Source organism: Myxine glutinosa, chromosome 11 (genome assembly GCF_964187855.1).
Source record: "Myxine glutinosa chromosome 11, kmMyxGlut1.1, whole genome shotgun sequence".
NCBI lineage: Eukaryota > Metazoa > Chordata > Myxini > Myxiniformes > Myxinidae > Myxine > Myxine glutinosa.
In genome coordinates, this window is record NC_136271.1 from 66691113 (window position 1) to 66710899 (window position 19787).

A 19787-nucleotide genomic window follows, 5' to 3' on the forward strand; every position below is an offset into this window, starting at 1 on the left:
CTGTTATGGAGATGTCGAGGAGCAACATTTTTTGGTTTTTCCAAGATGGCGCATGAATCACGTGACCTAAGACGTCATAATTATCATTAAAATATTCGACATGAGGCCCTCCAATGGTGAGAATTTCGTGTCCATCATTAGCATATCTTATTCCCCATGGGGAGTACTTGACAATGACCTTGTTTAATTTTTTTCCATGGAGCGGTTTCAGAAGGTGCAAGGTCTTTTCAAGAGGGTGCCCATATCACGTGATCTATGACGTCATAATTATGAATAATAATTTCTTAAGGCGGAGGTGCTCCTATGGTAAACTTTTGTGTCAATCAGACCAACAGTTGGCGAGAAAATGTATTTTAAAAATGTAGACACGTATGTACGTACCCGAATGCCTAACCCTGCTTTTCGCTTCGTGAGTGCAGGGTAATGATTTCCAAGTGTGGACATCCACAGCACAGCTTCGGTTTAAATTTCACCATGACCATCAATTCATTGTAAATAGTGATGCTCACCTGTATTATGTTGCTCATACATTTTGGGCGACAAATAGCTGCTCATAACACTTAACTTTCATATATATTTGGATAATTGGTTCACGAGTTATCAAGTGACCACTGTATTCGTCATGTGTGTGCGTCTGTCTGTGTGTCTGTGTGTGTCTGTCCGCAGCATAACTACCCGATGATATCATCCGATCTTGATGAAACTTGGGTGGGAGGTTGATATCATGATCTAGTTGTGTCCTGCCTCGGGTGGGCGTATTGCGCCCATTGTGGGCGGAGCCACGCCCGAAAAAGATGTCTTTTTAGGGGGTAATCGAGTTCAAGCTACACCTTCTCCGAGGGGTTTGGTGGAATCTGACAGGGGTTTCGATATTTGGTTTGGCCAATGGTATGTGTCTAGCCCCACGGACCTCGATTTTTAATTTGTCTTTTTTTTTTTTTCATTTCATTTTCCACCGAATTTTCGGTATTGTGCAGCTAACTAACCTCATAACTGATTATACATTATTTTCTATCTCATTTCAAGGTCAGTAACCTTCGTTTTGACATTTCCGGGCCTGGCCTGTCCGGGCCTGTTTCGGTTATAGTCCGTCCGTTGTCATTGAATACCGATCGCTCGTTAACCATCGTCGTCTCCTGACTTGTTTATTTTAAATTATTTCAGATTTCATAATTTACATTAAAATTCATTTTCAGTTTCAGTACATTTGCATGCTAATTGCTATATGTCCTATTTAGTAATTCTCTCATACCCCCGCTCATACCCTCGAATCCCGTTCGATCGCTGAATTAACGCCAGGGGGGTTGACTCAGCCTGTCATCTTTCAGAGGTCGGCTAATTGAGGACCAGTTCACTGGTAATTCCCTGTTTGTCGTTGAAGGCGGCAAAAAGGGTTGGCGTCAGGAAGGGCATCCGGCCGTAAAACATTGCTTCAAATAGGGGACCGAAAAAACAACAACAACCACGGTTCCCGAAAAAGGCCACCCCCGCTTTGCGGGGAAAAATGACCTCTAAAGGTTTTTTTTTGTTTTTTAAATATACTCTTTAAAGAGGGTTGATGCTGCCGAAGCAGTTTCTTGGCAAGGGTTACACTGGGTGGTTTGCCATTGCCTTCCCAGGGTTGTTTGTCCATGCTCTATCCTTTTAAATGCTGAACGTCAAGCAAGGAACATGTACCATTTTTAAAGTCTTCGGTACGACTCGGCCAGGGTTTCAACCGCTTAGAGCGGACACTCTAACCATTAAATCATCGAGTCTGGTTACATTATATAATACCATAAACATAATAAACTTACTCGGCCTTTTTATCAGTAGCTTCGCCGACGGATTTAATCAAAAGAAGGCATATCGCACTTCAAACATTCTGCTCTATTCACTCTATCATTTGCCCGAGGTCATCTTCCGTCTGCTTGGAAGAACAGCTACGATATTGACCCTTCATCAAGAGTCTTTGCTGCTTAAAAATGGCACGAACACCAATCACTTCCGCTTCACTGTGGAGTTCAGTGTTGGTTGGATGCTTTGGTTTGAACCTCCGCTTAAACAGAATGAAAAGAAACATTTTGGAAATTTCGAATTATTGTCACTCAGATTTCAACATCAACGAAGCTGTTTAAACTTTATTTATAGGTGAATTATCTACTTTGTATTTTATAGTACAACATGATGATTTGTAATACTGGCTACCATCAGGTGGCGTGATACGACACACATTTACATAGAGATAATTGGGGTCTTCCTCCCCCCCCCAACCCACCCTCATCCCACCAACATATGGAACCCCCTCCCCCAGATATGCTATCCTGACAGAAACCACACTTAGGGTACCCTAGGAAACCTGCAAAATCGGGTTCAGTAGTTTGAGTTTTTGAAGCACATATAAACAAATAAAGTCGTGGCCAAAAATATTGGCACCCTTGCAATTTTTTCAAATAACTGACAGTTGTCTCGAATAATAAGTTGAAATTGACAAAAGTATTTGGTCTCCACAATTATTTATTTTACTGTAAATATTACAGAACCTTTGTTTTTGATTCAGAACTTAATGTGTCCTTTTAAATGAGAAAATAAAAAGAAATGGCATTGACAATTATTGACACACTAGACTTGATATTTGGTAGCACAGCCTTTGTACAAAATAACTGCAGTCAAGCACTTCCTATAGCCATGAATGAGCTTCCTACACCTCTCTACTGGCAGTTTGTCCCACTCTTCTTGTGCAAACTACTCCAGTTCTCCCAGATTTGAAGGGTGCCTTCTCCCAACTGCTGTTTTCAGATCTCCCCACAGGTGTTCAATGGGATTTCGATCTGGACTCATTACTGGCCACTTAAGAACAGTCCAGCGTTTTATCTTGAACCATTCCTGGGTGCTTTTTGAAGTGTGTTTAGGGTCATTGTCCTGCTGCAACACCCATGACCTTTGACGGACCCCAGCTTTCTGATACTGGGTTGAACATTGCGCTCCAAAATGCCTTGGTAACTCCTGATTTAATGATGCCATGCACACATTCATGGCACGCAGTGCCAGGGGCAACACATCAACCCCAAAACGTCAATGAACCCCCTCCATTTTTTGACTGTAGGGAATGTGTTCTTTTCTTTGAAGGCTTCATGTTGTCTTCTGTAAACATAGAGATGATGTGCTTTACCAAAAAGCTCTAATTTGGTCTCATCTATCCACAGCACATTCTCCCAGAAGGATTTTGGCTTGTTCAGGTGTGTTTTGGCAAACAAGTCGAGCTTTCTTATGTCCCTCTCTCAGCAGTGGGGTCCTCCTGGGTCTCCTACCATAGAACCCCCTTTCATTTAGTTGGTGACGGATGGTGCGAGTTGAAACTGTCGTACGTTGTGTCTGAAGTTCAGCTTGAATCTGTTTGGCAGTTGTTCGAGGTGCTTTCTCAACCTTTTGAACAACTGTTCACTGCAATCTTCGATCACGTTTTCTATTGCGGCCACATCCAGGGAGGTTGGCTCCAGTGCCATGGGCCTTAAACTTCCTGATAACATTGCGTACAGTGGACACAGGAACATCAAGGTCTCTGGAGATGGATTTGTAGCCTTGAGATTGTACATGCTTGGCTACAATCTTATGTCTGACCTCCTCAGTCAATTCTCTGTTTTTCTTTCTTTTCTCCATGCTCATTGCGGTACACACAGTGACACAAAACAGCAGAATGACTCCTTTTCTCGAATCAAACTGGTTGAACGAGTGATTTTTATATTGCAGGCACCTGAAACTCACAACGGGTGAGTTCAATTCCAAAGTAAAGGAGAATCACCTGCTTGAAATCGAATAATTTCTAACAACTTCTAAAAGGTGCCAATAATATTGTCCCAGCCATTTTAGCATTTATGTGTGGAATAAGCTAAGATTGAGGAATTTTTTTCAGCTTTTTTGTTTAGTTCCACTGTAAACCAAAGAAATACATATGTGGATACCAAAATGTTTTTTTATTTTCAACAATTTTCTGGAAGAAATGGTGCATTATTTGAAAAAAGTGCAAAGGTGCCAATATTTTTGGCCACGACTGTATACAAATTCACTTTTGTAGTATTGATAAGTGAATGAGGATACAATCGAATGACAACACCCAACACCCTGTGTTCTGCACGGTGATGATTTGAAACATCTACAATGACCTGCACAGTTGAATAATCCAGTAGAAGGAAATTGGAACACGTCAGTCCAACAAGTGTAGGGTTACTCCACAAATCTCATAGCTGCTGCAAACAGACAATCCAGACACATGTTTTCTTATTTACATTATCATATTCAAGTACCAAAGATACTGGGTCTGTACAAAGTTCAAGGAACTGGAGATCCAGGTCCAAATCTCGATTCCAACTCGAGGTCGAGTGTGTTCGGCCAATACATCACAAACAAGGAGGTGTAACTATGATCTCAACTAATTACTTCCTTAAATGACATCACGCAACAGTTGGTGGTGCAGTACGGTATGAAAATGGGAAGTTGTGGCGGACACAAAAGCCCACTGGCGTGGTGACATCATTCCACGCACCAAGTGGGCGGTGGCCACGCCCGAGGGGTAGGCGTGGCCTCATGATATACACCGGGCGACCAGCCCGGAGGAGTTCAGTGTTACAGTGTAGTCTTACAATAAAGACGTTTATATGTTACCGCTTGTCCGCTTCCTCCTTGCTCACAAGCAGCGCGCGTAACGCCGCGCTTTACTGGTGACCCTCGACGTTGGATCTGCCGGAGCGATCCTTCCACACGCGACGCCATCGCCATGGCCGCCTTCGTCAAAATTCCGGAATTTTGGGAGGCTCAGGCCGAAGTCTGGTTCGTCCAGGCCGAAGCCCAATTTCAGCTTCGGCGCCTCACCGGCGATGACACGCGCTACTGCCACGTCGTCGCCTCCCTCGGGCCCGGCACGGCCGCTCGAGTTGTGTCCGTCCTTCGCCACCCACCGGACGGCCACAAGTACGAGGCACTCAAGCGGCTACTCCTAGCCACGTTCAGCCTCACGGACGACGCACGGGCCGACCGCCTCCTGGATCTCCCCGAGCTCGGTGAGATGCGCCCGTCGGTCCGAATGGACCATATGCTGTCACTGTTAGGCGACGAAGCCCCCGGTTCGCTATTCCGGGCGCTTTTCCGTCGCCAACTTCCAGCGCAGGTTCGCCTCGCGTTGGCCGGGACCGGGCTAACGGAACCCCGAGCATTGGCGGCCGAGGCGGACAAGTACTTCGCCGCTTCGGACACGCGGGCGAGCGTTGGCGTGGCCGTCACGGCCTTCGACGCTGATGTTCCACAGCATCATCTTCTACAGCACGCTGAGGTTCAGCAGCATGCTGATACGCACCTCGTGAACGCCGCCACGCCCCGCCCACCGCCGCGGCGAAAACCGCCACCGCGGGGAAACCCGTCGACTCCACCGGCCTGGCGGAGCCAGCCGCGCTCCTCCAGCTCCACCACCTGGTGCTGGTTCCACGCCAAGTTCGGCCACGAAGCTCGGCGGTGTCATCCGCCATGCTCCTTCAACGGGTCGGGAAACGCCCGGGCCGGCGCTCAATTGTGGCGATGAGCGCCGGCCGTTCGAGCAGCCTGCTGTTCATAACGGACACCTTCTCCGGGCGCCGTTACCTGTGCGACACGGGAGCACAGGTGAGTGTCATTCCCGCCGGCACGTCAGACAAGCACGCCGCGGGTGGGGGCCCCGCGCTGCTTGCCGCGAACGGGACGCCCATCCGTACGTACGGAAAACGCTGCCTCTCTCTGCGGTTTGGAGGGCAGGTTTTCCGATGGACGTTCGTCACCGCCGACGTGCCCATGGCACTGCTTGGCGCGGACTTCCTGTGCGCTAATGGGCTCCTGGTCGACGACAAGCGCAGACGGCTTGTCCAGGCCGAGACGTTCAGCTCGCTCGCATGTGTGTTGCCCAGCTCAACGAGCAGCTTGCCAAGCGGCTTGCCGAACGATTCGGTTCCGGCCACGTTGGTCTGTACGCTTCCGGCAGCGGACGCATTCACCCGCCTCCTCGCCGGCTTCCCGGCCCTCACGCGGCCCACCTTCTCGGCGGGGGCCGTCAAGCACGGGGTGGCCCATCACATCCCCACCGTCGGGCCACCGGTCTACGCCCGGGCACGCCGCCTCGAGCCGACGAGGCTGGCGGTGGCAAAAGCGGCGTTCGCTACCCTGGAGCGACTCGGCATCGTTCGGCGCTCAGAGAGCGCTTGGGCGTCGCCGCTGCACATCGTGCCGAAGCCCGGCGGGGGATGGCGACCGTGCGGGGACTATCGCCGTCTCAATGACGCCACGACTCCCGACCGCTACCCCGTCCCCCACATTCAGGACTTTTCCGCCCGTTTGGCGGGCAGGTCCTTCTTCTCGAAGGTGGACCTCATACGCGGCTACCATCAGGTCCCCGTCAGGCCGGAGGACGTCCCGAAGACGGCGGTCATCACGCCATTCGGACTCTTCGAGTTCCTGCGCATGCCCTTCGGTCTGAAGAATGCGGCTCAGGCGTTCCAGCGACTGATGGACAGCGTCCTGCGCGACTTGGATTTTGTCTACGTCTACCTGGACGATATCCTCGTCGCCAGCGCGTCCCGCGAAGAGCACCTACGCCACCTCCGCACGCTCTTCGAACGCCTGGGCCAGCATGGCCTGATTGTGAACCCCGCAAAGTGCCGGTTCGGCGCCGCCACAATCGATTTTCTGGGGCACCGTGTCACCAGGCACGGAGCCGTCCCCCTGCCGGCCAAGGTGGAGGCGGTGAAGGGGTTTCCGCGCCCCCGCACGATCAGAGGGCTGCAGGAGTTCCTGGGCATGGTGAACTTTTACCATCGGTTCCTGCCCCGTATCGCCCAGCTCCTGCGCCCCCTGCACGAAGCTCTCCGAGGTAAGCCGGGCAAAGGCGACGTTACCTGGACCGAGCAGATGGACACGGCGTTCACGGGCGCGAAGCTCGCCTTGGCTAACGCCACCATGCTCGCGCACCCGGCGCCCGATGCACCGATCGCCCTCACCACCGATGCCTCGGACTACGCGGTGGGCGCGGTGCACGAGCAATGGGTGCGTGGAGCTTGGCAACCGCTGGCGTTCTTTAGCCGGCAGCTTCGCCCGCCCGAACGCCGTTACAGTACCTTCGACCGCGAGTTGCTCGGACTTCACTTGGCGGTCAGGCACTTCCGCCATCTGCTCGAGGGCCGGGCGTTCACTGCCTTCGTCGACCACAAGCCGCTGATCTTCGCGATGGGCAAGGTCACCGAGCCGTGGTCGGCCCGGCAGCAGCGTCACCTCTCGGCCGTGTCCGAGTACACGACGGACATCCAGCACGTCGCGGGGAAGGACAACCCGGTGGCGGATTGCCTTTCCCGGGCCGTCGCCCACGCAGTCCACCTCGGCATCGACTATGCCCGGATGGCAGCGGACCAGGCCGCTGACCCCGACGTCCAGGCCTTGCGGACCGCCGTCACGGGCCTCCGCGTCACCGAGGTGCCGTTCGACGGCGCGGGCGCGGCCCTCTTGTGCGACGTCTCCCTCGGGCGTCCTCGTCCCATTGTGCCCACGGGCTGGCAGCGCCAGGTGTTTGACGCCATCCACGGCCTGTCCCACCCGGGCGCGAGGGCCTCCCAAAGGCTGATCGCCGACAAATTCGTCTGGCATGGCCTCCGGAAGGCCGTCCGCGGCTGGGCCAGGACATGCCTTGCGTGCCAGCGCGCCAAGGTGCACCGGCACACCCAGGCCCCGTTGGCCCCGTTCACGGTGCCGGAACGCCGGTTTGACCACGTCCACGTGGACCTGGTGGGACCTCTGCCCCCCTCGCGGGGTTTCACCCACGTCCTCACCATGGTGGACCGCACCACCCGGTGGCCGGAGGCCGTGCCCTTGGCGTCGACAACGGCGGCCGATGTCGCGCAGGCTTTCATCGCCACCTGGGTCGCCCGGTTCGGCGCCCCCTCAGACATCTCATCCGACCGCGGCCCCCAGTTCACCTCGGAGCTCTGGGGGGCGGTTGCGCAGGGGCTCGGGGTCCGGCTGCACCGAACCACGGCCTACCACCCCCAGGCTAACGGCCTGTGTGAGCGATTTCACCGCTCATTGAAGGCCGCGCTCCGGGCCACCCTCCGCGACGGCGGCTGGGTCGACAGGCTCCCCTGGGTCCTGCTGGGCCTCCGGACGGCGCCCAAGGAGGACCTGCGCGCATCCGCGGCGGAGTTGGTCTTCGGGCAACCGCTGCGGGTGCCGGGCGAGTTCCTCCCCGACTCTACGGCACCATGGTCCGCGGCACAGCAGCGCTCCGCTCTGCAAGAGACCGCCCAGAGGTTCGCCCCGGTGCCAACGGCATGCCACGGGCACCCACCGATGCACGTCGCCCCGGAGCTTCGCACGGCGGAGTACGTCTTCGTCCGCCACGATGCCCATCGGACACCACTGCGGCCCCCGTACGACGGGCCTTTCCGCGTGCTGGAGACCGGGGCGAAGCACTTCACCCTGGACATCGGCGGTACTCCTGACCGCGTTTCGGTAGACCGCCTCAAGCCGGCCCACCTCGATGTGGACCATCCACCGCCAGTGGCCCGACCCCCACGTCGGGGCCGCCCTCCTGCGGGCGGACCCCCGGCACCGCCCAGCCCCGCCGCCACGGCGCCCCCCGGTCCTGCACCCATCCCAGGGGCAGCCAGGGGCATCCCACCTGGTATCCCTGCACCTCGGACGCCGCCGATCGCCAGGGGGCGCTTCGGCCGGGTCATTCGTCTGCCCCGCAAACTGGCCCTCCAGGTGCGCGGGAATTCTGGGGGGGCGCGTGTGGCGGACACAAAAGCCCACTGGCGTGGTGACATCATTCCACGCACCAAGTGGGCGGTGGCCACGCCCGAGGGGTAGGCGTGGCCTCATGATATACACCGGGCGACCAGCCCGGAGGAGTTCAGTGTTACAGTGTAGTCTTACAATAAAGACGTTTATATGTTACCGCTTGTCCGCTTCCTCCTTGCTCACAAGCAGCGCGCGTAACGCCGCGCTTTAAAGTGATACTAACTTGCAAGTACAAGGAATATTGAGCACAACTTACAAAAGGAAAAAAAAAACAATCAAGCTGTACGAATCCATGTAGAACGACCACTGCAACCAGCGAGAGTTTGGTCAAACTTTGCACATGTTAATTCTAAACAAGGCAAAGAGTTTTTAAAAATAGCTTTAATTTTGCTCCAGTGCAAATCCAAATCTGGCACAATAAATCCCCAAATAAGTTTCACAAACAATCGAGAAAAAAACAAATAAATAAAAATCAGACATAAACGACTCGACTTCAACACTAAATCGCTGGATAAAGCATTGTAGGATCTATTCCCATATTACTACAAGCTCTTCATAAAAGAACAGCTGGCTATGGTGATTCAACGCAAAAAACAATGTTGGCGCAATTTAACATGAATGACGATAGGCCACTGAACCACCTGCTTCGTGAGACCGCAGAACACATCATCTCTGAAAACAATGCACATTGTACATTGAAAAATAACACGATACTTATGTAACCACTGCCTTCAGACACGATGATACAAGTTGCTAAATCGCGGTGAGGAAAATGTACAAGTGTAGCCAGCTCAAGGTTTCCTCAAAAAACGGATTTCATTGTGCATTCTCTGCAGTGCACTTTGAACAACGTGAGTATATGTGTATTTGTCCAACGACTAACTGCATTTTCCATGTCTCGAGATGGACGTATTTATTTAATCCGAAAAGTAACACGACCAGACTCGGTGGTGTAATGGTTAGAATGTCCGCTACGAGTCTGGGAGATCGCTGGTTCAAACTTTAAACCCCGGTAGAATGCTACTAAATGGTACGTGTTGCTTACTTGCTTAACGTTCAGCATTTAAAAGTATAGAGCACAGACAATCCCAGTAGACTGGCATCCATGGGGAGAGGAAAATTCCTCCTGAAGAAATGCCCCGCTGAATGCAGTGAGATATTGTCGTGATGTCGCTGGTACCTACAGTACCCCCAGGAAGAGGGAGCACTTCATCCAAGCTCAGTGGCCATGTTTGTCTCATCATTATGTCATTGTGTGTGTGTGTGTGTGTGTGTGTGTGTGTGTGTGTGTGTGTGTGTGTGTGTGTGTGTGTGTGTGATGTGTAAGAAGCAGCTCCATTATGAGTCTAAGACCATGTGAATATATATAAAACTAGAACAATGCGACTGTGTTGCCAATATGCCTCAGCATAGTCCCACAACGGGCAGATGCCCTCGTTCACTGTCCTAAAAATAAACAAGTTTGATTTAAATCCCTTCAGCTGTTTTCAAGTATCACATTTTCACCAGACAGGACAGGTTTCACATCGATTGGTGAAGCGGTTTCAGAGAAGGGATTTTTTAAATTATTGGCTTTCAAGGTAATATGGCTGCCACACCAATGACAAATGACCTTAAAATGTCCACTCTGCATATGTATGGGGAGGGGATCACGTTTGTGAAGTTTTGTGTTGATTGGATAAGGTTCGTTTTTCTATCCAAGATGGCTGCCAAACCACGTGACCTACGACATCATCATTTTCAAACTATATGCAACAATGGTGTTAGATGATATTTGTAAAATTTCACATCGATAGGGTAAGCGGTTTCAGAGATATAATTATTTAATATTTTTCTTCAATCCAAGATGGCTGCCACACCATGCGACCAATGATGTTGTTGTGATAATCTTTTAATCGCCATGCCTAGTCAATGACACACGTAAAGTTTCGAGTCAATCCATTTGGTGGTTTGGGAGATGTTTTTTAAAGGTTTTAGGTTGAATCCAATATGGCTGCCAAACCATGTGATGTATGATGTCATAAATTTAATATTTCAATACAAATGGGTCATAGATCATGTGCATGCAATTTCAGATTTTTTAGGATAAGGAATTCGATTAAAACATTTTTGGCTGATATACCACTTCACCTATGATGTCATCATTATCATGCTTTTGTTCCCCATTGGGAGTACTTGACAATGCGCCAAGTTTCAAATTTTTCCATTCAGCAATTTTAAAGAAATAATTTTTTATTATTTGCTTTTAATCCAAGATGGATGCCATACCACGTGACCTTTGACATCACATTATCAGAAAAACATTCTGCATGGGTGTCACTCCTACCCTGAAAGTTTCGTCTCAATCGGACATCTGGTTGCTGAGAAAAATGATGTTTAGTTATACGGACAGACGAACGTAAGGACGGACATACGTACGGAAGGACGGACGTACGTACAGAAGGACGGACGTACGTACAGAAGGACGGACGTACGTACGGAAGGACGGACGGAGAACCCGAACATAACATAATGCTTCCGGCCACCTTTAGGAGCGGAGGCATAAAAAGATATTTGGATGAGTGAACAGGTTAAACTCACGTGTTAGTATCAGATCAGGTAAACTTCGTATTTTTCTGAAGTTATACCATCAGTGAGTTTCTGGTTGAAGTAAACATGAAACTACACACACAGTGGGCTAAAATCTCATAAGCTAGCAAAAGGACAAAAAAACCCAACAAGTTTGCTGCCAAAATTGTTACTTTTGAATAAAATCATTGAAATTAAACAACATCAAGAATCATGCAATGCCACTTACGGAAGGCCTTTTCCATTCCAGGTGCATGGGCAGTGACTGGCTGTGGAAAATGGAGGATGGTATCGCAGGAAAGTCTGGGTCTTGAAAGAGCACACCCTGTTCGACACATTCTTTGTGCAGCTGATGGAAGCTTTTGCCCTTGCTGGAAACAAGGCTTGCACTGCGGTTTACAATGGCATTACCCGGGGGTTTACCATGAATGAGCGGTTTGGAGGGTTTGGGTCCTTCCCTTGGCTGTGGAAGCTTGTGTATGTTGAATGTATAGGGCATCCTTATGCTCTTCTTTTTCACTTATACCCCAAAACTGTACAGATAAACAAGTCGTCCAATAAGCAAAAGCATTCGGAATATTTTCCTCTTGATATTGGGATGAAGTAATACGAAAAGTTAATATGGACAACTTCAGAGTGAAAGACTACACCAATAGGACCTTCTTGTCCAAATCAATGGTCGCATTTGATACCACAATTTAGAACTATAAAAAAGGAAATCGATATCAGCATTGTAGAAGTTTACTTAAACACTTACTACATTTAAAAAAAGCACTCACTTCATCGTTTTACATAGCACGCCAAGCATTAGCATCGCAGTGATTTTATTCTTACAATATCAGAAGTTTTAATGAGAATTCAAAAATTGCACACAACATATGAATTACACACAGGATGAAAATCCACAGCATGTTACTTCCTCCTCTTTAAGCCTTTTCCAAAATATCATAGTCACACACTTCAGTTTAAAGGATAATAAAACAGCAGGGCGTAGCATCACTAGTGCTCACTAAAAGTCGCTAACCAGGGATTCGATTTCCGCCTGGTGTTGGCTTAGCGGTTCGGGTGCCGGCTTGGGATCCTAGGATCCTGGATTCGAATCCCGGTCAATCGCTGCATTAACGCCAGGGGGGTTGACTCGACTCAGCCTGTCATCCTTCCGAGGTCGGCAAATTGAGTACCAGCTTGCTGGGATGAATGATCACGGTGTGTACACCGATTTAGAATAGGTACACCGTATCCCTGTGCATCGTAAGAGCGTGACCAAGGGTTGGCGTCAGGAAGGGCATCCGGCCATAAAAACATTGCTTCAAAAAGGGGACCATGGTGCTCGAAAAAGGCCAACCCCTGCTCTGCGGGGAAAAATGGCCTCTAAAGGCGGTTCTTCAGGGATTCGATTTCCAATCTTAAAACCAACGGATGCCCATTCTGCTGAGGCGAAGCAGTAACAGTCAGCAAAATGTTGCAAACACCAAGCTGGCGATATAATCTGCTTGCAGTATGTCATGGATGCCAAACGACTCTTTAAAAACGAGCCCATTGTGCTGGCTAAACTACACGTTCCCGACAAGTACGTGGTGTGTAAAAATTAAAGGACTCGAGATCGAATCCAAACAAACTTTCGGAGTTTACATACTTGGCATGTTTTACAAATCTGGAAAGAAAACCTGTTAATTACCTTCTGAGACTTCTGCTCTTGATCGACTGAATGGCAATATTACTTTAACCCGTCTTTTTCTTGCAGCAAAAATTGTTTGCTCAACAACTGTTTAGCAAGAGTGATGGAGAACTTCGATACACTGTCCCCTCTACTACGGTGCTGCTCACTACCCCCGAGTTAAGTCAAGTTGAAGCTTCCCTATTTGGAAAGTCTTTAATTAGACTCTTGGCCACTCACCGAAGGATAGTTTCCAATGCTTTGATATGATATTCCTTATTTATTGTCATTCAATACTTATAGTGAAAACATTTTAAAAGTGAATAGGATAACCGCAGTGAGAATCTTTACAATAAATGCATAAATCAATTGTGGAAGGTAAAAGCATGTTCACATGAAGCGAAATAACAACATCCAATCAAATGAGGCTGATGTTATATATCATTAACAACCAAAGAATTACCATATACTTATTATATCAACAGCTGGTTATTCCAGTAAGAAGTCACAAGAAAAGTGAGGAACTCTGAGTGCACTCTAAAAAAGTAACACACGTTCATTTCAACCTCCTCAAACCGATAAACACCACAAGCCCTTGTCTAGTCTCTTTTCGAGAGCTGCACAAAACTTCCAAGATTGCTGTTGTGTCTATGAAATGCGCACAGTCCATTCATGGCTGAGGGGAAGATTTAGACCTTCAATCTTCACACACTGCGTTTCGGTGTCGTAGTCAAACTTCACACAGCGCTCTTCTTTTACTGCAAATATAAGATATGGCCGTAAAACGCCTATCACATTACATGAGCAAGATTGTAGCGTTACCGGACCATTTACAAATAGCCTTGCCAATTCACCTGTGTGAAGGAGTGTCACCTTGGAAGGGCAAGCCTCACCCATGCTCACCAGACTTTCTATGTAGGCCTGGGTGCAAAACTCACCAGACGATGAGTCAAGTCTGCAGAAACGATGCCACCGAAGTAATGGCAGATTTTCCTTCCAGAAATTGTACAGTGCATTTCTAAAGTCAAATGGCGAGGCTTTATCTCTGTGGACAATGTTAATACAGCGGCTGGATACTCACTTAGCCATAATCGTGCCAGAAGAGTACGTGAAGTTGCAGAGCAGGAAACAATTGTATTTCTGGTAATCGAAAGAATACTCGTCATCAGCGAACAGTTGTCCCTTTGCATTTCCCTACAAGATCAACAAAGAAGAAGAACAAAATTGGTTCATGTACAGCCAAAAGGATTACTGGGCCAGGATATTCATCAGATCCAGATCAAAAGCAAAGTTTTCTAGTAGAAACAAAATTTCAATCACTACAGATTCAAACTAAATATCACTGGAATAAATAGTGTTAAAGCCTATACTGACAGTGTGAAAAGTTTACAGGGGGCTGGTGGTGGTTGGGGATGCGAGTTGGAAAATATAACATGATTAAGAAAAAGAAGGGTGGAGTGTTGAAAAGAGTAGGGAGAACAGGAAAATTAGCTTTGGAGGAAGGATGCAAGAAAGAGAAGGAAATAAGATTTTATGGGACACTCACAGATGGGGAGGGCGGAATTAAACATGCCACCATTTTATAATGTAACTAATATGTGCATAACCGCTTGGTCATCAGCTGGCAAACCCACCAGTGTATTCCTTGCCAAGACAGTCCTTCAGCATCACCTACTCTACATTTGGATTTCTGGTATACCACAGCACTTGGGGAAACAGCTCCGATTATCCCTGCCTTTTATTTACAATTAATTTTCTTTACAATCTTTACAATTTTTTATTTACAATCTTTACAATTTTTTATTTACAATCTTTACCGCTTCAATTACAATTAATTTTCTGAAATTTGTAGAATTCGTTTTTCACTTGGAAGTCGTGGGTTACGATGTGTAAATAACGGTGGGGAAAAGTCTCTGATTTAATGCATTTTAATTCCAAGCTATAAGGCAACAAAATATGAAAAGTTTGAAAAGGGGAGTAGACTTTCTATAGGTACTGTATGCTGTTATGGAATGTTGACACAAGAGGCAAGTATCATTTTTGAAGGCTGTACTATTGCACAAAACACACATCCCATTCTCTAAAAATGAAAACCAAGTTTTCAGCTAAGGTAAAGGGAGCAACTGGGGAATGGTGCTGGTTGGTTCCCACAAGGGAACCAAACAATAATTGTACCTGCATCCCACTTGAGGAAACAAATCAATGTCTGCTATGACTATTCAACTCTCATATGGTGAATTCTTATAAGCGGTGAAGCCGCTTCAATATTTGGCTATGTCCTTCCTTCCATCCGTCCATCCGCCCGTCAAAGAAATAAACCTTTCTAACCCACAGTTAGAAACATCCTAAAACATGTCAAAATGGATGGCAACAGCACACGAACTGTTGCAGGAGAAGTGCAGACAAATTTAAGAGTTTCTGCACATTACAAACAAGACTGCCATGTTATTGAAGAGAACAATACAGGGGTAAAATGGCTCATTAAGGGGTAGCATCATGTACGGGGCACTATTGCTGAGCTTTGGGCAGAGGATATTGCACTTTCCTTTTCTTTTTTTCACTTTCCTTTTCTTTTTGTATACATCGTCAATGCTCGTGGAGGAGCTAGAACACAGAACGGATCAGGATACAACATGAACTAGACAAAGTCTAACAGCGGCGTTGCCGGGCTTGTAAAATATTATAAACCACAAACACACATGATTAGATTTTTAAACAGTCGCTAATGTTGTTTATAACATGAAACAAAAATTTTGGAGGAATCCAGACATCTGTGAGGCAGGTTTTACTTACAGAACTGAGGGAAGATCTACTGTAATCTAGATTATACCCCACAAGGGTTGGATACGTCACGTTTTGTTGGAAGAGACGTAACGCCGATGCTTTCGATATTTGATTGTCATGTTAACAATAGGTTTATTTGTGTTTCACATTGAATGAAAAACGTCAAAATAGAGCTTGGCGATTGTGATATATGACAGATTCGACGATATGTTCGGCATGAATGGCATATACATCAAAATGGCTGAGTGTGTAGTGTCAGCAGCCGCACCACCGTAATGACATCAGACGTAATCACATCACCCTGTCATGTGACCATATTCTCAGCTCTGATTGGTATACGTTTGAGGGGACATACATACATACATACATACATACATACATACATACATACATACATACATACATACGGACAAACACTGTTCTAGACGTCTTTGCCCTTTGGGCTACGCCGTAAAAAGTAACAGCGTAAGGAGAAAGGGGAAACACCAACAGCAGGGCAGAGGGAGAAAATAGATGGAGACAGACAAACAACGGATGCAGTAATGGTGAGGGGCAGGGGAGAATGCGAGGGATGGACAAAATGGATACAGAAGCAAAATTTTGGGAAGGGTGGGGGTGGTTTAATGTGTGTAGAAAAGATCATGGTTTTGGATGAGGGTGATTTGAGATGGTGGTGAACAGCTGTCTTGAAGACCTGGAGGGAAGGGGGTGGGGAAGGCATTGGGATGATGTGACAGCCTGTCCAAATGGTCACCATCACCTCAAGATGAAAGTTACAGATGGACACTCATATGGCACACTGCTCATGTGCCATATGAGCAGTCAAGTCCATATCTGGATAGCTATACGTGGAAGATACAAATCTTTTTAATTGCTGTAAGCATCTAGTGAACAGAGATACTCTGAAAAGCACATCTTACCTGTGCGTCATGTGCTATGAACAGCACGTAAGGTATACTGCGCTGGAGTACAGATGATCCTTTGACAAAGGCTTTGCGAGGGACAATGGTTCCACCTTTTTGGTAAACAGGAATCTATGGGGTGTGAACAATGGCAATGAATGGCATGATGCATTTACATATTTTAGAACATAGTGCATCGTTATCGATTCGGAGCAACAGTCATTTTTGGGGAAAGTTTGCTCATTGCTGAATCATGACAATTCAAATATTGTGGAAACAACTACTGTACATAATTATTTTTTGTTACTAAAGTAAGCCTAGCACATACAAGCAAATCTTGAATGTCTGTGAAGCTCAAATGGTAAATAAATAAATAAAAACACGGAGGCAATTTTTTAAAAAGCGACCGTCTCATGCAGCGCAGTGGCGGACAGGCTGATAAAGGCCTTACACTCACTGCTGATAAGACTGATAAGGACAAGCTGATACACTGTGACTTTGCACCTTGACGTTTTGATCCATTTATTAATTTGTGCTCTCCATCTATATAATACGCTTGTTCATCCGCCGTTTGTCCGTTTGTCTGTAACATTGCATTCCACCCATTTATTGGACAGTTCACCTGACTCCATCTACAATTTCCACTTGAAAAAAAAAATACGGTCGCCATGTTGGGGCTGACTGCTATGCGAAGTCAATGACATCTTCGGAGCTGTCATATTCACAATCACTATGCCCTCACTACAAGTTTCCCCCTCCTTGCAAAACGAGCAAAGAGACAGTTAAAAGGATGCCGATATGTGTCACGGGTCTTGTGAAAATAGGCCTCGGTAACCGAGACAGTGGTCTGTTGCTTTATACACCGTCCAAATAACTATGTGGCATTCTCTCAAGTAGGGCTTAAACCCAGGCCATGTCATTATAAAGGTCTTTGTCCGAGGTCATTATATACTTTTAACGAAGTGTGTATGTGCATCGGAAAGAAGATAATTGGTTTTGGGTCGTTTATTGGCACAATTATCCTGCTCATGGTCACACATCTCGCGGGATTGTGAGTTGGACAGGCAACCATGACAGACCATGACCTGACCATGTTCACATATCTTTTCCACATATATCACTGGATTGTGAGTTGGCCACTGCGACCGTGATGGGTGGGAAGGGGGTTTGAAGGCTTGAAGTGCGAAGGGGATTGTCGCCTTAGGGTTGGAAGAGGGGGAAGGACTTGAGGTTCGGAGGCTGCTGTTGAGGACTTGGGGTTTGTGAGTGGGTGGGGGGAGGGGTGGGGCGGGAGAAAGTTGAGGACTCGAAGTCACATTTTACTTTATCATGTGGATGCTCAAGCGGGTTCCTAACAGCATTCTCATAATAAGGATTTGTTGAAAATTGGATGACAAAAGTTGAAATGGTAAACAAAGTCATGGCCTAAAAAAAAAAAAAGTTAAAAAAAATAATGTTTAAAAAAAAATAATGTAAAAAAAAACACACACACACACACACACACACACACACACACACACACACACACACACACACACACACACACACACACAAAACTGCATGGGCCGAAGGGTATCAACAGTATTTGTAGTTAAATAATGTCAATGACAGTTTCCCGTGACATTATCAAACAAAAATAAATCCACTATTATAATTTTCACAATTATGAAATGTTTCAGGATGTCAATGGTAAACAGACAGCATCTGTGGGACATCAACATTAATGTAATCGTTATAATTAATTGCCACAACAACAACAAAATCACCCCAGATCGAATAACGTGAGAGATTTGAACTAACTAGATATGTTGTTATGAAAAATCATTGCTTTAAATTAATTATTAGTATTTTATAGGAATCGGCTATTGTATATGCAAGTATCCTTTCCAAATTCCAATTTTCTGCTGGGAAAAGCAATGGCAAATCACCTGGCATTTGAGACTACTTCATGAGCACTGATGTTTCAAAAAGAGTTTGGACTTTTGTGTCGTAATGCATCTATTTGAAAATCAGCTAGGTGCGGACAAAGGTTTCAGTTGCCGTAAAAAAGTATATAAAGACAAATTTTAATTGAAAAAAAGGGGGAAAACGTAAAATAGGACGTGCTTTTATGATGCAAAAGCGAAATCATGCCTGAGACTAGGTGGGCCCATATGGCATCCAGTCTAGTTTTAAACGCAGCAATTGATGGTATGAGAACCGCATCATAAGGGAGGGTATTGCACAGGTTCACACAAGTCATTTATACCCACCATGCAGGACATGGAGTTCTTCTGATGCAAAATATAACTGAAAGACGTTGAGTAAGTTTCATTACAAACAAATAAGGTGAGCATGACTTGTAGGATTAGCAAGGGCTACGCCATATTAGTCCACCTTCTGGCATTGTTTTAGTAAAACAATGAAATGGGAAATCTCACAATCGACTCACAAATGACGTGATGACGTCACATCTTAAGACCTGGACACAGAAGACCTTTCACAACGTCGTTAATACATCTTATCAACAGATTTTGGATGCAAACTTCCAGACGAGGCAGCTTCATTGCTCTGGAATGTTCAATCAAATTGAGAAATAAAAGTAGACATTACATAATTGCATTGGAAATCGGCAACACGATCACGTGATTGCTTTACAACATCATGGACATACCGAGCTCAGCGTAACAGTCTTCCACAGGATGCATGGCGCTTTGTGTCGCTGGAATGAATGCACGTCATACCAATTCTGCAGAAACAATGTGTATACATACATCACTCACAATATAAACGAGGACATGTGGAAATAAGACAAAGTGTTATTTCATCACTTATCATCAAAGTTATTTTGATAATATGAATAAGCTGAAGTATCACCTCGTCATTTCCTGGAAGATAGACTTGCACCGATTTTGCTGACGGCTCCACAACTGGACGAACAAGTAAAGCTGAACCTGCATGAATAACACCTGGCTTAATAATCAGACCATGTAGAAACTATCATGTTATATGGGAGCACAAAAAAGAAGAGATGCTGTCTTACCAATCATATACTCATCTTCCAGAACAAAAGTTTTGATGTCAGAGGGATATTCCACCCACAGAGGCCT

The 19787-nt window shown here is 46.9% G+C and overlaps 2 protein-coding genes across 7 annotated transcripts in view; both read right to left on the reverse strand.

The window, feature by feature from the left end:
• The window catches only part of LOC137436734 (calpain-3), a 129631-nt gene extending 116442 nt beyond the window's left edge, over positions 1-13189 (reverse strand). Inside the window, exons 1-2 of the mRNA XM_068130779.2 lie at positions 13034-13189; positions 11585-11888 (exon numbers count right to left, since the gene is read on the reverse strand). Of these exons, the coding sequence (XP_067986880.2) occupies positions 11585-11854 (270 nt within the window). The 5' untranslated portion in view covers positions 11855-11888; positions 13034-13189. The remainder of the gene's footprint in view (positions 1-11584; positions 11889-13033) is intronic.
• Positions 12081-19787, reverse strand: part of LOC137436728 (neutral alpha-glucosidase C) — a 105159-nt gene continuing 97452 nt past the window's right edge. For all 6 annotated transcript variants that reach the window (XM_068130769.2, XM_068130768.2, XM_078786732.1 and 3 more), the window contains 7 exons: positions 19721-19785; positions 19555-19631; positions 19352-19426; positions 16717-16830; positions 14094-14206; positions 13867-13967; positions 12081-13770 (listed from right to left, as the gene is read on the reverse strand). In XM_068130769.2, coding sequence (XP_067986870.2) covers positions 13661-13770; positions 13867-13967; positions 14094-14206; positions 16717-16830; positions 19352-19426; positions 19555-19631; positions 19721-19785 — 655 coding nt within the window. In that variant the 3' untranslated portion in view covers positions 12081-13660. The remainder of the gene's footprint in view (positions 13771-13866; positions 13968-14093; positions 14207-16716; positions 16831-19351; positions 19427-19554; positions 19632-19720; positions 19786-19787) is intronic.